A 16,311-nucleotide genomic window follows, 5' to 3' on the forward strand; every position below is an offset into this window, starting at 1 on the left:
AAACTTGGAAGATGTGCTGGATTCTTAGACAGTATTGGAAAGCTGCCTGGAATCTCAGTTTCAAACAGATGCACAGCTTAGTATGACAGATATTTATTTGATATGGTATTTACCAACAGACTAGGTCTACAGTTATAAATTTACTATATATACACACACATATATCTGTATAGTATATAATGTGCATAGAATACATATGTGTAATGTATAGCCTGTGCATTTAGTTCTACTAACCTAATGGTGTCATCCCTGTCACCTCAAAATTCATGACAGGCCTTTTGGTTTGCCTGCACAGTGAGTAATTACCTGGGTAAGAGTAATTTTATTTAAATAGTCATTTCATTCTTGTCAAGAAATAGCCACTCATCCTATCCCCCTCACCCCTGGCAGATCTTGTTTCTGATCTACACCTCAGGAATGAGCACTTTCTGAGGATTGGATTTTGGGGTTTTTTTTGTTTGAATTCTGATCTTCTTTCACTCTGTAACCCACAACACATGGAGTGGGTGAGAATACTATTTATTAATATTTTTCAACAATGAAATTGCATTTTTTTGCCTGCTTCTTGGGTTTCTTGCTTATCTTTAATCTTTGGCACTGCATCTGTTCCCTGGGCAGCTACCTGTCTTTTGTGGCAAGGCCTCTGTGGCTCTGAACAAAGACTGCATGTGCTTCGCTCCAGTGCCTTCTCTTTGTAAAGAGGGCTGGGGAACAAAATGTGCTTTAAAGAGAAGAGAAAACATTCAAGATACTGCAGGAAGGTTTGACTTCCCTTCCTTATCCAAAAAAAGGGAAAAGTTGTTCTTGTAGAATTGGAGTATCTTAATCACTATTTCTACAATCAATTCATTCTCCTGAGTTGTTTTTCGTTTCCGCAGAGATTGCTGTGTTTGTTACTAGTTTATTTTTAAGGATATCTGTGTAACCTAAGGCTTGTAGGAAAATATTAAAATACATTGGATTATATAGGTAAGTATGATTTCAGTAAGCATTAAATATGTAACAGAACTCTTTTGAAGAATCATTTGAGACTAGAAGCAGTTGAGATGTCAAGAGATTGTATTTTGAAGAAATAAAAAGAAAGGTGTTAATTTTCATACTGTGTATTTTAAAGAATATAGCTTTAAGTTATGATTTTTGTACTAAAATGAGTTTCCTCTGCTGTGTGTTTGCCATGTGGCCAGGTTCTCTCATGGATTCATCCAGAGACCCAAGCTGTAATCATGCGCTGCAGTCAGCCCCTGGTTGGAATGAGCGGCAAGCGGAACAAAGATGATGAAAGATACCTTGATATCATCAGGGAGGCCAACGGGCAGATCTCCAAACTGACCATCTATGATGCAAGGCCCAATGTCAATGCCGTTGCAAACAAGGTAAACAGATGTTTCTAGTGTCTTAGTTTTGAAGAGAATGAGGAGGAGATTTCACAGTTTTCTGTCAGGAGGTTTGGGGGAAAAGTAGTAATCTTAATATAGATAAATTTGCATAATCAGTTACTGAGGCTCAAGGCCATGAAAGGACATGAGTGTCTAAAGTAGGTCCCTAAGCAGAGTTTCAGGACCATATGTAGATTTCCAGACACATTACCAGACTTTACCGTGTCAGTTCTCAGCCAAGCACAGCTCTTAGCATGGGACTGAAGTTGGGCATGACTCCACTCTGCACTGGGAGGTGACTGTAGGCTAGTGTGTAGAACATGTCCCTGTTGGAATGACAGGCCACCTTTGCGCAACCTGCAGATGCTCTAGGAAAATTCCATCCTAGAAAGGATGTGTGCATAAAGCCAAGCCCACTGACAGGCGTCCTTTGTTTGTCAGGAAGAAAAGGTATGCCTGTGGATTACTTTCTCCTCTGCTTCCCCTTCAACTTTGTTGAGGATTAGATTATTTAGGCAAGCTCAAAGAATGCCAGTACACTGTGTCCATGTTGTTTTTGGCATGGAGCACGGTAGACATGGATGTGCTCCATCTTTATATGCAAAAACCACATTAGGGAGTGATGGTGAAGAAGACAAGTTTAATGCTTTTGTCTTAAGAGAATGTGCCACACCTGGGGATAGTCTCTTAGTCATGGAGCTTCAAACACACATAAAGAGACATGCTCTTCAGTACTTACTAGTGAAGGTGTGTGTCTGCACAACAAAGAGCATGAGAGCTAAGCTCAAGAGGGTTTGAGACCTGAGTGAAATGATGAGTGTGCTTATCTGGAGAGAAGGAATTCTAGCTTCCAAATAGTTTTGTGGAACAAAGCAAACACCATTTTAGTGAAATGAGTTCTCTTCAGTGTTTGTGCTGAAAGGAATATGAAATGGTAAAACTTGCTTGCATGTAAGAGGCTTATGTGTAACAAATGTTAAGTTGCTTTCTAGAATAACAATAATAATTCAAGGGGGGCAGTAATACTGGTAGCTTGCTCTGTGCAGTTAGGTGCACCTATTTGTACCAGTACAACCTTGTCTATAATACAGAATGTAGTTTGTTAAGCTTTGTTACTGTGTTTGTGTATAGCACACATTCTTTCAGAAACTCTGTCCTAGGGGCTGTTTTAACCTGATGATTTGTATTTTGAGGGTCAGCCTCAATTGTTTGCATGTATCTGTACAAATCCCATTATCCTCTGCACACTGAATTTTTATGGGTGAACAAAGCATGTCATCTTTCTGTTTGCCTTGTGGAAAGATTGTTAGTTACATCTTTGAAACAAATGAGGTAAAAAATTGAGTTAGTCCAAGAATTGCAAGAAAATTTAAGGTAATATCTTATAGACAACATTGTACATGTTTTAATTAATTCTTCATATATCTAAATATGAAATGCTCAATCAGAGCAGTAGGCACAGCAGGGTACATTTCTGGGTCTGAGGGAGAATGACATAAAAAGTGCAAATCAATGTTGATCAGGTCTGAAAATGTTGTACGAACAGCTGTGAAGATTTGTCTAAGCAAAATTTTGGGCTGTGCTACTCATGCACTGCTGTGTTCCTTGTACATAGGTCAAGACAGTCAGGAGCTGCAGCAGCCCTGATGGTGAAATTATAATCATTCCTCATAAAGACTTCATAACAATCATAGGAAAGAGAAAAATACACTCATTGCTTCTTTCACTGTAGAGCCTGGCAGCTCTGATAATAACCCCACATCTGAGAAAAGAGAGAGCACAGAATAGAGATACTGTGCTCCTGTACAGCACTGCAGGTGGCACTCATGGGGAAAGGCTACACTGTGCTTTAGGCACTTGTCTGATGTATAGCTGGTGGCTGCAATTGCATATAAAGGCAAAATATATTTATCCAAATTTATGGCATGTTTTTGCTGTCTGCAGGAAATGCTGCAATTTTGCAGCATTCTGAGCTTGAGGGATCTGGTGATGTTTAGTCTGGAGAAAAGGAGGCCCAAGGGGGACCATTTCACTTTATACAACTGCCTGAAAGGGGGTTGTAGCCAGGTGGGGGTCAGTCTCTTCTCCCAAGTAACACGTGATGGGGCAAGAGGAACCGGCCTCAAGTTGCACCAGGAGAGTTTAAATTGGATATCAGGAAAATTTTATTTGTAGAAAGGCTGTCCAGGGAAGTTGAATCACTGTCCCTGGAAGTATTTAAAAGATGTGGCACTTGGGGGCATGGTTTACTGGTGGGCTTGGCACTGCTGGATTAATGGTTGGGCTCAAAGATCTTAAAGGTCTTTTCCAACCCAAACAATTTCATGTTTATCTTTGGAAAGTCTCGTCGGTGGTTTTGCGCCCCAAAATGTGTGGGTTTTCTGCTTCCTTTTGTGACCAGGCACATCCTTTGTAGTGGTGATGGTGAAATGTTTTGAAAGAGCAGCAGCAGAAGAGACTTTTTACTTATGTGGCTCTTTAATATCTTAACAGTCCAAATATGTGTTTAGTCTGCAGCACTAAAATTTAGTTTCAGAAAATTTAGTTTAAAGTAAGCTAATTTACTTCTTACAGACAGAATCTAAGATTCTTGAACATAATTTTAAAATTAAAGGTATCTTATTCTTAACTGAACTCTTAAATTCAAATTTGTTTGGCCAAACATTTTATCACTGTCTGTTTCCATGTCAAATGACATTCATTCCTTTCTTGCTCTGTTGAAAAGAGTGTACATATCACTAAAGTTAATTTCAGATCTCCTGCTTGTAGGCAACTGGGGGAGGATATGAAGGTGAAGATGCATATCCCAATGCAGAACTTTCCTTCTTGGACATTCATAACATTCATGTCATGCGGGAATCTTTGAAGAAGCTGAAGGACATTGTTTTTCCTAATGTAGAAGAATCACACTGGTTGTCAAGTCTGGAATCAACCCACTGGTTAGAACATATAAAGGTAACTTTTCCTTGATTGAAAGATGTTTGTCCAAATCTGTCATATCATACTTGCTTTCTTTGCTAAGCTTTGAAGTAGTCCTAGAACACATCAAACTACTTGGACTACAAAAACAACATTCCTGAATGTGGGCTGTATTGCCAACTAATCTTAGATATGTTACAAGACTCATAACTAAGCAACAGTAGGTGAAATTGAGCGTGTGTTGCATGCCTCAAGAGTCTTCAGTAGAAGAATGCATTCGTAGTCTGATTGGCTTTACATGCATGAGAACTGATTTATTTTGAATACAGGCCTGCAGATGACTGTCATTGTGAGATATTAGTAAATACTTTAGTTGTCAGTGTTTATGTGACTTTATTTTGTGATTTATGGTTTTGTAAATAAACCTTGTAAATTTATTTGTAATTTTCGTAATTTTCATCTGGTAGCACAAATAAAATACTTAAGCTGGTAATTCACCAGTGTTCTTTCTAGTTGACCTTTAGATCTTTTGCCTCAAGTACAGCTGTGCAAAAGTAATTAGAGTATTATGTAATGAATCCTACTTAACAAAATTTTCACCTTAATTTAATATTTGGAAAATAAGTATATTAGAAGGGCGCAAGCTCCTTTTTCCAACAACTGAGGTAATTCAGTCATTTATTTCAAATAAAGGAGTCAAATGAAATAACACTGAATTTTCAGAGAGTATATCCTATGGTAAATCCCCTCTTTCTTTGAAAAAGCAGCTTATGTTCTTTGATTTATCAAGGTTACTGTTTTCTGCCCCATTTTTTAAGAATTTGCTGTGAGATGAATTTGATCTTACTAAGGGATTAGGGAACCAATCTGTTTCTCTATTTTTATGCAAGAAATTCACTTGATCTCCTAGAAAATTCTTTTCCAATTAACTACACTGCTCTTTTCAGGTCTTTTTTATAGAAACAGCATTATTTCAGATACAAAGAAATGAACTTGGTGTTGTCATTTGAGCAGAAATAAGCTGTGTTGTTTGTTTGTTTGGTGTGTGCTGCTCCTGGCCAGCTCGTGCTGACAGGAGCCATTCAGGTGGCAGACAAGGTGTCGTCGGGCCGGAGCTCGGTGCTGGTTCACTGCAGCGACGGCTGGGACCGCACGGCTCAGCTCACCTCCCTGGCCATGCTCATGCTGGACAGCTACTACAGAACCATCGAAGGCTTTGAAGTTCTGCTGCAAAAAGAGTGGATGAGCTTTGGACACAAGTTTGCATCGGTAAGAATTAGAAGACGCTTGCAAAGACTGTGTAGTACTAACTTTTTGAAGGGCTTCCAGTGTTAAACTGCTCACTTTGCATCAGGGTTTGAGAATTCCTTCCATTATTTTTGAATGTAGATTTAAAATATTTCCAGGTAAACTGAGCAGAACTTTTAGGTTTTGACCGGTTTGATCAATATTTTTCTTGCTATTCTTTCTCTGAGAACTCATATTTTGTCCTTTGCATCCTTATAAAAGCACAGAATTGCTAGGGTCACTGTGGTTATTGAGAAACTATAAAGGCAGAAAGAAAATAAGGAGGCAGAAAAATTGTGTCCTCTCAAATTCTTCAGCTGAAGATCAGATAAAGCTGGGATATGAGGTTCTCCATCACTCTTTCCTTGGACTGTTTTGACTGTCACAAGGAGCAGATGAATGACTCTGGCCAGTGTCTTCTAAGAGAGATTTTGCATGCTATTCCCAAATATTCTAAACTTGTAATAGCTCCCAAGAGGCTGTTATTGGTAATGCTGGCTCAAGTGCTGCTCAGTTGTCCTCTGGGCAGAAGGTTAGAAACTCAGACAGTTCAAGTAGTTGCTTCCATAGGAAGTCCTTAATATTTCACAGGTTATGTGAATCATATTCACGGAAAATTCACAGAATATTCTGAATTGGAAGGGACCCTGTTCATCCTTTTTGTGTTAGAAAACTTTTCAAAGTCTTAGTGGAACTTTTTCTAAATGTGGCAGCTAACCATTTAACCAGGAAATCTATAGACAGAACCTGGAGGAACAGATTAGGTTGCCATGGAGTCTGTGCTGTTACTTACTATAAACATTACAACAGTGTTGCTTGTTGAAGCTGAACCCTGTAATTCACAGTAAGAAAGTTTCTACAACTTCAGTACTGAAGTTACTTGCATGGATATTTTTTCCCTAGTGGAATATTCTAAAGATACTAATATTGCTAAAATTTGGAAAATAGGCAATATGGAAAAAAATCAAGAAATGGAAAAATATACCTACCTGTGTGTTTCATGCCCATTTTACATTTGCAAATGTGTAAGAGTGTTGTAGTCATTTGGAAATCCCTGTATAGCTACTCAGCATAAATCACCTCACCATTTACATGTGCTTGTAGGCTGTGGCAGTTTTTGATCTGGCATTCAGAAGGTGCTTTGAGGCTTAGAAGGTTTGTATTTTGGCTGTTGGGAGTGATAGCCGATGTAGTCTGGTTTTTTTGTGTACTTACCTGTGGTCCTTTAGCAGTGATATGTTTTATAAACCTTTAAGTATTCTGTCTTGGTACAGCCACAGGAAAATGTGAAGCTAGAGGCTTGACTTATTATTCTCATGTTTTATTTGGTACTTCGAAAAGTTAAGAGTCAGGATGCAGATAAAATTAGATGGTATAACTAGGGCACTTTTGGTCAAACATGTGTTATGGTATACCACAGAGGTTAAAGAAAGAGATCTGTGTCTTCTTCATCATTATTAATACATTCAAATGATCTATGTTTCTTTTTGTTAAACCATTCATTTTAGTTGGATAATCAAAGGATTTTGTTCTCCCTCAACAGATGTTTTTTTCCAAATAGTGAGGCAGGACTTGGCATCCCTTCCAGATGATTCACTCAGTCCATTGGTTCATGTCTGACAATGTAGCAGCAATAAGAAGGATTTAAGTAGTAGCTTTTGCTTCAACTGCTATTTTCCTGACTTGCTCAGTCAAGTAGCAATCTTTGGAGATGGTTGAAGTCGCTCTTTAGCCATCTGCTGTAATCTGAGAGTACTGTAAATTTTTATTTGATGGCTTATTTAGCTCATAGTGAAGGTCAGTCTTTTCCAGATTGTTCTGTAGAAGTGATGGAGTCACAATCTCTGGAGAAATTTAAAAGACAGGTGATGTGTTGCTTGGGGACATGGATTAGTGGTGGGCTTGTCAGTTCTGGGTTAACAGTTGGACCTAAGGTCTTTTCCAACCTTAACTATTCTATGATAACAAAATTATAATGAAAAAAAGAAAATATTATGATAATTCGTAGTCCTTTTTAGCTTGGTAATTATGTGATAGAATTATGGCTTTGAATAGTGAGAACTAGATACTTAGTGCAGTTAGAGCAGTTCTGAACCTCATCCCTGAAACTGTTGTTGTTTCATTTTCCCTTTAGTAGGGAGTTGAAGAGTAGAGCATTACTTACATTGTCTGGGTTGGTGCAAGCTTCATGTTTTTATGATGCCAGGGGTGCAATTTGGATTATTGAATATCACATAACCAAATAGAAGACTACTTAATAGTTCATCTCCATATTTTATGTCAAATGAGGTGAGCAATAAGTTTTCTTGTGGAAAAAGAATTCCCTACCCCAACTTCTGTGTGTGCTGAATTTAGTGCACTCTCCAGATGATAAATTTGCTTATGTGGAATTTAATTCTAATTATGCATTCAAATGTAAGACATAATTATAGATGGGAAATAGTTAGACATCCTGAAACTGCTAACTATAGTGGAAGTGGACAGACTTTCACTTCTTACTAAACACATATATGACTCTTAATGGATAACGAGTATTTCAAACCATGAAAACTGAAGAGCAAGGAAACCAATTTGGTTTTCTTCTTTATAGCCCTTTTCTAGTGATTTGTTACTGTTGACTGAGTTCAGCTGCAATTCCTCATCTCCCTCTATTTCCTCCCATTCAATTCTATTATTTTAAACTATCTTGCAAGCCATTGTACAGAGTAGTGTACTGCTCTTACGATTTTTCATGCCCTTGAGGCATTAAGCTTGCTATCTTACAGGCAGATAGACAACATCTTAGGTCAACATACCTGCTTTTCTTTTGTCTCCTCCAGCAAGTACATTCAAACAGAATTATGGAATGAAAAGAAACTCTTTTTCCCTGAATCTCTTACCTGTTCTCAGCTATCAAATGTAAAAAGGAAGTAAAACAGCTTTTACCAAATCTACTGTGGGGCAAATTCCTTTGATTGTTACTTTGAGCACCTCAGAATAAGGGGCTCACCCAGACTTTACCAATCTGTTAATTTTGTGTCAAGAACATGAATATTTTTTTGATCTTGTTCATGTTTGCCTACTACCTCAGGGTGCATGTTAAGGTTCAAGTATGGAGGAGAAAGAGATGATAATGTGTGGATAATTTGATGATCTAGGTCCTGCAGTGGCTTAAAATAAAAAGAAAGACAAAGTATGCAACTTACCATGTAAATGAAGTTCAGAATATGTCTTGATTATTTAAGTAATGGATGCTTCAACAGTTCTGCTTGTCTAATAATCAGCAGGTTTTCATAACAGGACCAGTTATCATTTAGGAATATTTTTCAGACATCTTTGAAACAGCTTTGCAGTATTTCTCTGAAATATCTGAATCTCTCCTTGGTGCAGTGACTAATTTTGAAATTATAACAGTGGGTTGCTTTATTGCAAAAGAATTAATGCTCTAGTACAAAATAAGAAACCATGTCTGTTGTCATAAAATAGCATGTTTCAGTTAACAGGAGGCTGCTTTGCTTCATTTCAGAGAATAGGCCACGGTGATAAAAACCATGCTGATACAGACAGATCACCCATCTTTCTCCAGTTTATTGATTGTGTGTGGCAGATGTCTAAACAGGTATGTGGTGTTGTTCTTCAGAAGGTAACAGTGTGAAGAGATTACTGAATTAAAACCCTACGTCTTTTTTTTTTTTTTGAAAAAAGTATTTGAAGAGGACAGCATACCCCTGTGCTCTGACCTGTAGTAAAAAAAAGGTATTTACTTTTGTGAAAGTGATATACAGGCTGTTGTTACGTTGCTGGACATGGCACTGGCTGTGCAGGCATGGCTGGTGTTCCTGGATATGGGATTCTCAGACACATATGGAGGGATGTTTCATACCCTGCAGAAAGCTTTTACAGGAATTGCACCCAACATTTTAATGGTGTCTCTTGTTTTGTTTGACCATTTTGTGAAACTGTCCCTTGAACTGCAGGGAGGTGTGTTGTTTTATCTATGCTTAAAAAGAAAGCTAGGGAGTTTTTGAGTGCTGTGATTTAAACATTGTAATGTTAGTGAGTAGTGAAACAAAGCAGTGAACTTAGTCCACTTAGGGCTAAGGATCAGTAAGGATCAGGACCTTTATTTTCCTGTATGGTGCTGGACTGTAAGAGTGCACTGAAGAGATCTTATTCTGTCTTGCTAGTAAAAGTGTATGTGTAACCATTCTGTACTTTTTTTTTTTTTTTTTTTTTAAATAAATTAAAGCTAGGTAGAACATTTTGAGAAGAGATTTTTCAGTGGCTAGTTTGAGAAAGTTGAAGTACATTATATAAAGTACGTTAAAGTATTACCTTAAAAATGATTTGTAGATGTATCCACACTTCTGAATGCTACCTTCAGCCTTTTAACCAGGGCATGTGCATGTCCCCCTACGTTTTCCATGTCAACCATGAGTTTGTCTTTCCTGGTTTTAGTTTCCTACGGCCTTTGAATTCAATGAGCAGTTCCTGATTACAATCCTGGATCACTTGTACAGCTGCCGGTTTGGCACTTTCTTGTACAACAGCGAGTTCCTCAGAGAAAAAGAGGTTAGTCACACCACTGACTGTGTCATTGCATTGCTGTCTTTCCTCTAGGTGATTGCAAAATATTTTGGTTGTATTGTATTTGGTTATAGTCCTTGCAGACAGTGATTTTGAACTGGCTTTTTTTCTTATAGAATAGTGCCATGCAGTCACTAAAATACTTGTCAAGCACTGGGTTTGGAATCTTTATAATACAGTAATGTATTATGCTTCTAAGTAAACCAGAAGTGTATTAATTTTGGAATGTAACAACGGCTTCTGTGATGGATTTCTTGATTTTATGTGTATATTTACTATTCTTATTTTGATTTCATTGTAGAAAGTGACTGAGAAAACGTTATCGTTATGGTCTCTGATAAACAGTGAAAAATCTAAATACACCAATACTTTTTATAGTAAAGAGCTAAATCGAGCACTCTATCCGGTAGCCAGCATGCGGCATTTAGAGCTCTGGGTTAATTACTACATCAGGTGGAACCCCAGGATTCGGCAGCAAGTAAGTCAGTTCTCTGTAACGTACAAAAAATGCTCTTAGACATTGGAAATGAGGATTTTGTGTCTTAACTGACTTGTAGAGCAGTGCCTGTAATCTGTTCGGGTTTTTAATGTTATATTTGTAAGATGGAGGGAAAAAAGTGTAAATAATTATTTAGCTCTCTCTTAGCTCATTGAACTTATTTCTCTGTTTAGTGGCAAGTCATCCTTGAGCCCTTTCTAGCCCTTTTTCTTGGACACATGTCTAAGGGCATTTGATGCTATTAAATCCTGAATGACAATGCTTAGAAATGGGGCTTGCTGATCCCTGAAGAGTTGGGGCATTCGCAACACAAACACAGTTGCATTTGCTTGGTCTTTCTCCTTTTCTGAGAGAGGGTATGAAACAATTTACAAATGAAATGACCGTTGAGTCCTTTCTCTTTCAAAGCTATATGTACTGACATTAAGATTTAAATTTTTATGTAACATTGATGACCCAGCATTGTTTACACTGTGGATGAAAGCTTTTATTGAAAATTGTACAAGTAGATCACATTGCAAGTCTAGAAAAGCTTTTATCAAATGACACATAGTTCAGTTCTGTGTTTTTAATCCATATGGACACTCAGTGTTTGTTAGTCTTGCTGAAAATCTCCACCATGTGGCACATAAAGATTTTTGTATAGAGACTTTTTTGTCCTTTTTAACAGCTTGTGGAGATTTGAGTAGAAGATAGAGGAGCAATTTGTTTGACAGAAGCAGTCTTCACAGTCCAGCCCTTGGAATGAGTCAGTAGTTTTCAAGCAATACACTTCCTTTTGCACAGCTGATCTCCTGTATTATTTACAGCACTTCAGAGGCTTCAGGAAAGCCTGGCAGTTTCCTATAGCTTTTTACAAGTACATTGGCCTTACCTATTGGAATTGGAAGTCCTGGTTTTAAAGTTCTTGTTACTTGTTGTGAAAGATGAGGGTGTTTTGCAAAAGGTAAATGCAAAGATTTATTTTAGAAAATAAAGGATTATAAGACATGCAAATTAGCCATAGATCTACTTAAAAATGCGGTTTGCCATTATTTGGGAGAGTTTTTTGGCAGGAGTTTCTCCTTGGAAATGCAAACCGAAGTGGCAGTATTCCGTGCTGCTACTACTGGTCCCTAATTTTCACCATTTTTGTACACAAAATGCAACTTTTTTTCTGCACATGAAATTTATGCTTCATCATCACTTAAGCAACTGAATAATGAACATGTGACCTGAACAATTTTTTTGATGACCTTAGTGCCATTCCTTAGAATTATATTCTGCTAGCAAAACTGTTATCCTACATCAGCAGTCATCTTAGTACCTACATTCAGCATTGTTCCAACTTCCACAGTTGTCCCAGCATTCATCATGATCCTCAGATGGGTGCATAGTGAGTGGTGCATCTCAGAGTGCTGGTTGAACTGGTTTTGAACTGGTGAGGTGTTCAGCCATTTGCTGCTGGGACTCCACTGCTGATAGCTTTGAATTACAGGCAATTAACTGTGAAACAGCAACAACTTCTAGACAGGTATATTCAGCTGAAGGTAAACTTAAAGCTCTCTCTCTGCTTTGGACATTTGTAATAGTTCTTTTCCATTTGTTTCATTAGTCTTAAAAGGAATTTAAACTCGAAGTGGAAACCATTAAAAAGATCTTTCTCAGTAATCTCCTGAAAGCCAGAGCAGTTGATTTTAAACACATGCAAGTTTACTTAGAGAGTTCACTTTAAAAAGTTTTTCCACTTGTTTATTTAACTAAGTTGCAAATTAACTGTCAAAAACTCAAGTAAATTTCATCAGTGAGAGAAGTTATTTAAACTGAAGACATGGATCTTAATCTGATCTGTGTAGCTAAAATAATCTGGCTGAGCACTGTGTTTTAGGGAAGATGCTGAGACATTTGGCTTCTGGACTCTAAAACCATTTAGTAAGTCAAGAAAAAAGCATTGGTCAAGGTATATGAGTAACTATGTGAGTAACTATCTCGCACACAATAGTAGAAAACAAAATAAAATCTGTTCCAGGAAGTGGTGGCTGATTTTACTGAGTTAGGACAATTTTGTGCAGAGAAGGACTTTGGGGGAGACAGCTGGAAGGCAGAGGGCTCTCAGGTTACAGCAGTGAGTATTTCTGCTTAGCTCTGACTTGCTACACCTGCCAGGAAGCCCTGGATACTCGAGCAGCCTGTGTACAAGCAGTTGAAGTGCTAAGACTAACATGGATCTCTTCCTAGCAGCCAAACCCCGTGGAGCAGCGTTACATGGAGCTCCTTGCGCTGCGTGATGATTATATCAGGAGACTTGAAGAGCTTCAGATCACAAATAATTCTAAGATATCCAATTCATCAGCCTCATCAACATCTCCCTCACAAATGGTGTCCCAAGTACAAACACATTTTTGAAGAAAATGTTGGCTTCTTATACTGTAATAGCAAGTGGTGCTTAACATAGATTATAAAGAGGAATATTCTAATGCCTTACACTAGACTGTCCTAACACAAATTATTTTAGACTGTCTTCATTTGAGGAGGACTTCAAAACAAACCCAGCTCTTCGATTATGTGCCTTTCAGAACCTGTGGACTGGGAACATTATTAATCAACTCATAGCTATGGAGGGCTTTAAGAGTTATTTTGGTAGGTCTGGTACAATTGAAATGAAATTGATTTATTGTTTTCATAAGAATGCTTTAATTTATTACATTTTAGGTCATGTTTCTCTAAGGAAGTTCATGCTTAGTCTTACATGTCATGAAAAAACACAATAATGGCAATAGGAATATTGACATGGTATAAAATTAGGTATGTCTGTATTCCTGTTAGGAGTACATTCATGGAGTTCATGAGAGAAAAATAAATTATATTGCAAGATGTCAGAGAGAAGTGTTGAAACTTTCTGATTACCCAAGAATTCCAAATTTTCATTTTTTTAAATAAACAGAAATATGGAAGGCATGTCACTGATATGCTTCTAAATAAAAAATTCAAATAGTTCAGTAGATATCAAAATAAAAGAAACTTTTTTATTCTATTTGATTTTATTTAAAAAAAAATGAAAGTTGCACTGGTTTCTGAAAAGTTCTGTTTGGGCTAGCTGTTCAGCACTAAAGTACAGTACAAATTATCACTGTGGGCAGTATTGGTTCTTTGAATTAATACAGAATTAAATGTTTCCAAAAGAAGGTTTATAAAATGAAAAACAGAACCACAGAGACATAGCTTAAATATCCAGCAATAGCCATAGTATTAAAGCTTCTGTTTGTCTTTTAAAAATAAATGTGCCTGTTTAAAGGAGCTTTTATACCAAAGTAGACAAAAATTCTGAGTTATAAATAATTTTGAAAACTTGTACATTTATACTTTACTGTTTAATTTAACTCCTGCTCAGCAAATTAATTCTAAAGTATTTAAGGGGCTTCAGTATCCAAGATTTGCATATAGTGTGTGCACTTATACTGAGCATTCAAGTGAGCTCTAGTTTCAAGCCTACCTTTCAGAGGCTTTTTGTAAATCTTAAACTTGTTCCTTTCAGGTAATTTTTAAATAGTTGCAAGCATTTCTTATGACATTACAAACTTTGCTCATGATATTTAATTAAAATTTTGCATATTCACATAAGTTTAATCACATAAGTTCAAGCAATCCAGGAAATACTGCAAATCAGAATCGGTAAAGGACTCTAATGTTGTTATTTTAAAGGAGATATTTTGATGCTTGAGGCTTCTGTCATTGTAAATTATTGTACATGTGGTGAGTTTTGATCTGCAAGATATAATAGGATTATATATAAATTAAGTTTTGTGTAAGTGTATATAATATAGTTTATTAGAAATTCTGCAAGTTTATAAAGTGTAAATATTTTGCATATGAAAACTAAATTTAAAGGTATAGTTCCATAAAATAAGTCAAAGTTTAGAGGACATTGAATATTTAAAACAGTATTTTTTCAAAGGAATAAAAATATACTGCCTCTGGATTTAATTCAGTATATGCACTGAGTTGCACTGTGTTTTCAGGGAAGTTCAGAGCATACAGCATGTGTGTTCTAAATATGCAGAATTATATGACCTTTGTCCTCTAAATTTCATTCTCCCATCTACGCTCTCCAGTATGTGTATCCAAAATAACAATGTTGTCCCCCAATCTTGACTTGTTAAGATTCATTACATCAGATAAATGAAGAAGGATACTCAGTTGTTCACAATATATTTTACATTTTGAAAGCTATGCATACTCTGGTATATTTGCCTTCTACTTACTTGTGGTTTATTTAAAGAAAAAAAGCGCTATTTTTATTAGAATATTTAAAATTTCTGTATTTGAGTTTAACATATTGGTGACATCTGTGAGCGGTGTGAAAAAGTTCTGAAAATCTAATAGTTTTTACTGTGTAAACACTACATGATAACCTGTTACATTTTGGAAAGTGTAATGTAATGGAAAGGATCTTTTTGCACTTACTTCATTACATATTACTTTGTATTAGTCTTCAGCTGAATTTGTCTTTGAAGCTCTCTAACATGGCTCTCTGCGGACTTGGAATTTTTCAAGTCAGCAGATAAGTGTTTTAATTGTTTTTACATATGAGACCAACATAAAGGTGATTTTAATCCAGTATGTTCTGGAAAATACTACTTGTGAATGTAGGCATACAAATTTATCAATGCTAGCAGAACATCTCTCTCCTTCCCCCATAACTGGGCGCTCTGGGCTGTTCTGCACAGACCCCCTGTCCTCTGTGCACACCGTTCCCTGCCAGGAGCACACCTGGGGAAGCTTCTGAGGTGGTGAAGATGGGACTTGCAGGCGCTGAGTGCCTTTTCTTGGAGGGGTGAAAGAGCAGAGCTGGTGTCAGCATCACCAGCAATGAATGCCCAATAGCCCATAAGAAATGTCAGTCTTTGAATGCTAGTTTAGGTTTTTTGTATTCTTCCTTCCGTGGACATGAAGAGAATAAGCTAGGTTTTGTGCTGGGCTTCTGTTACTTATTTAGAAAGGTTATTTGTTGAATGCCTTCTCTATTTGTTCATGCCTTACCCTTCCCCCCAGCATCAGTTATGACTGTACCTAAGACATGACTTGTGTGCTACCTCCTTTGATGTATTGTTAACCTCTGCCTTGAGTTCAGGTGTTGTGTCGCAGCGAGCATTCTGTCATGCATGAGAAAACACGATCTGTAACAGCGCAGGATCTCCTCCGTACTGCCGCTTCCTCACTAACCATGTCGGCCGCTCTCCTTGGATGCCGCGGGACTGCTCTGGAGCCCGGCCCTGTGTGCCAGGCCTTGGGTCGGGGGAGAGCAGTGAACATCATCCGTCTGCCGTGTATGTGCGGGGAGGGGAAAATAAAGATGTCAGTGCTGAACTCTTCTGCCTCCAATAGCCCCTTTCCTGCCGCGTCTCCTGCTGGGGCGGAATGGGCGGCGGGCGGGAGTTGCCCTCTCTCGGCCCGGCCCTCCGCGGCCCGGCCTGGCCCCGCCGCCCGCCCACCCTCGCGGCGCGGAGGCCTCTGGGAAGGCGCCGCCGCCAGGTGACAGCCCTCGGCGCTGCCGGGGCCCCAGCGGGCTGGGCAGTGGCGGCCGGGCCGGGCTTGCGGAGAGGCGGGAGACCGCCCGCCATCCCGGCGGCGCGGCCGGAACCATGGAGCGAGCGGCGGCGGCGGCAGGGCCGGCGGTGGAAGGCG

At 38.3% G+C, this 16,311-nt stretch overlaps 1 protein-coding gene across 4 annotated transcripts in view; it reads left to right on the top strand.

Moving 5' to 3' along the window:
- Nucleotides 1-15,993, top strand: part of MTM1 (myotubularin 1) — a 42,342-nt gene extending 26,349 nt beyond the window's left edge. Inside the window, exons 8-15 of one of the 4 annotated variants that reach the window (XM_041396445.1) lie at nucleotides 1,185-1,373; nucleotides 4,146-4,331; nucleotides 5,358-5,564; nucleotides 9,088-9,180; nucleotides 10,020-10,133; nucleotides 10,450-10,626; nucleotides 12,656-12,742; nucleotides 12,868-15,993. In XM_041396445.1, the coding sequence (XP_041252379.1) occupies nucleotides 1,185-1,373; nucleotides 4,146-4,331; nucleotides 5,358-5,564; nucleotides 9,088-9,180; nucleotides 10,020-10,133; nucleotides 10,450-10,626; nucleotides 12,656-12,742; nucleotides 12,868-13,032 (1,218 nt within the window). In that variant the 3' untranslated portion in view covers nucleotides 13,033-15,993. Of the gene's footprint in view, nucleotides 1-1,184; nucleotides 1,374-4,145; nucleotides 4,332-5,357; nucleotides 5,565-9,087; nucleotides 9,181-10,019; nucleotides 10,134-10,449; nucleotides 10,627-11,317; nucleotides 12,593-12,655; nucleotides 12,743-12,864 lie in introns of those variants that run through there. The other 3 variants (XM_041396442.1, XM_041396443.1, XM_041396444.1) reach the window with 3 other exon arrangements.
- The last annotated feature ends 318 nt before the right edge of the window (nucleotides 15,994-16,311 follow it).

This window comes from Onychostruthus taczanowskii, unplaced genomic scaffold (assembly GCF_017590055.1).
Source record: "Onychostruthus taczanowskii isolate IOZ18803 unplaced genomic scaffold, ASM1759005v1 scaffold13, whole genome shotgun sequence".
NCBI lineage: Eukaryota > Metazoa > Chordata > Aves > Passeriformes > Passeridae > Onychostruthus > Onychostruthus taczanowskii.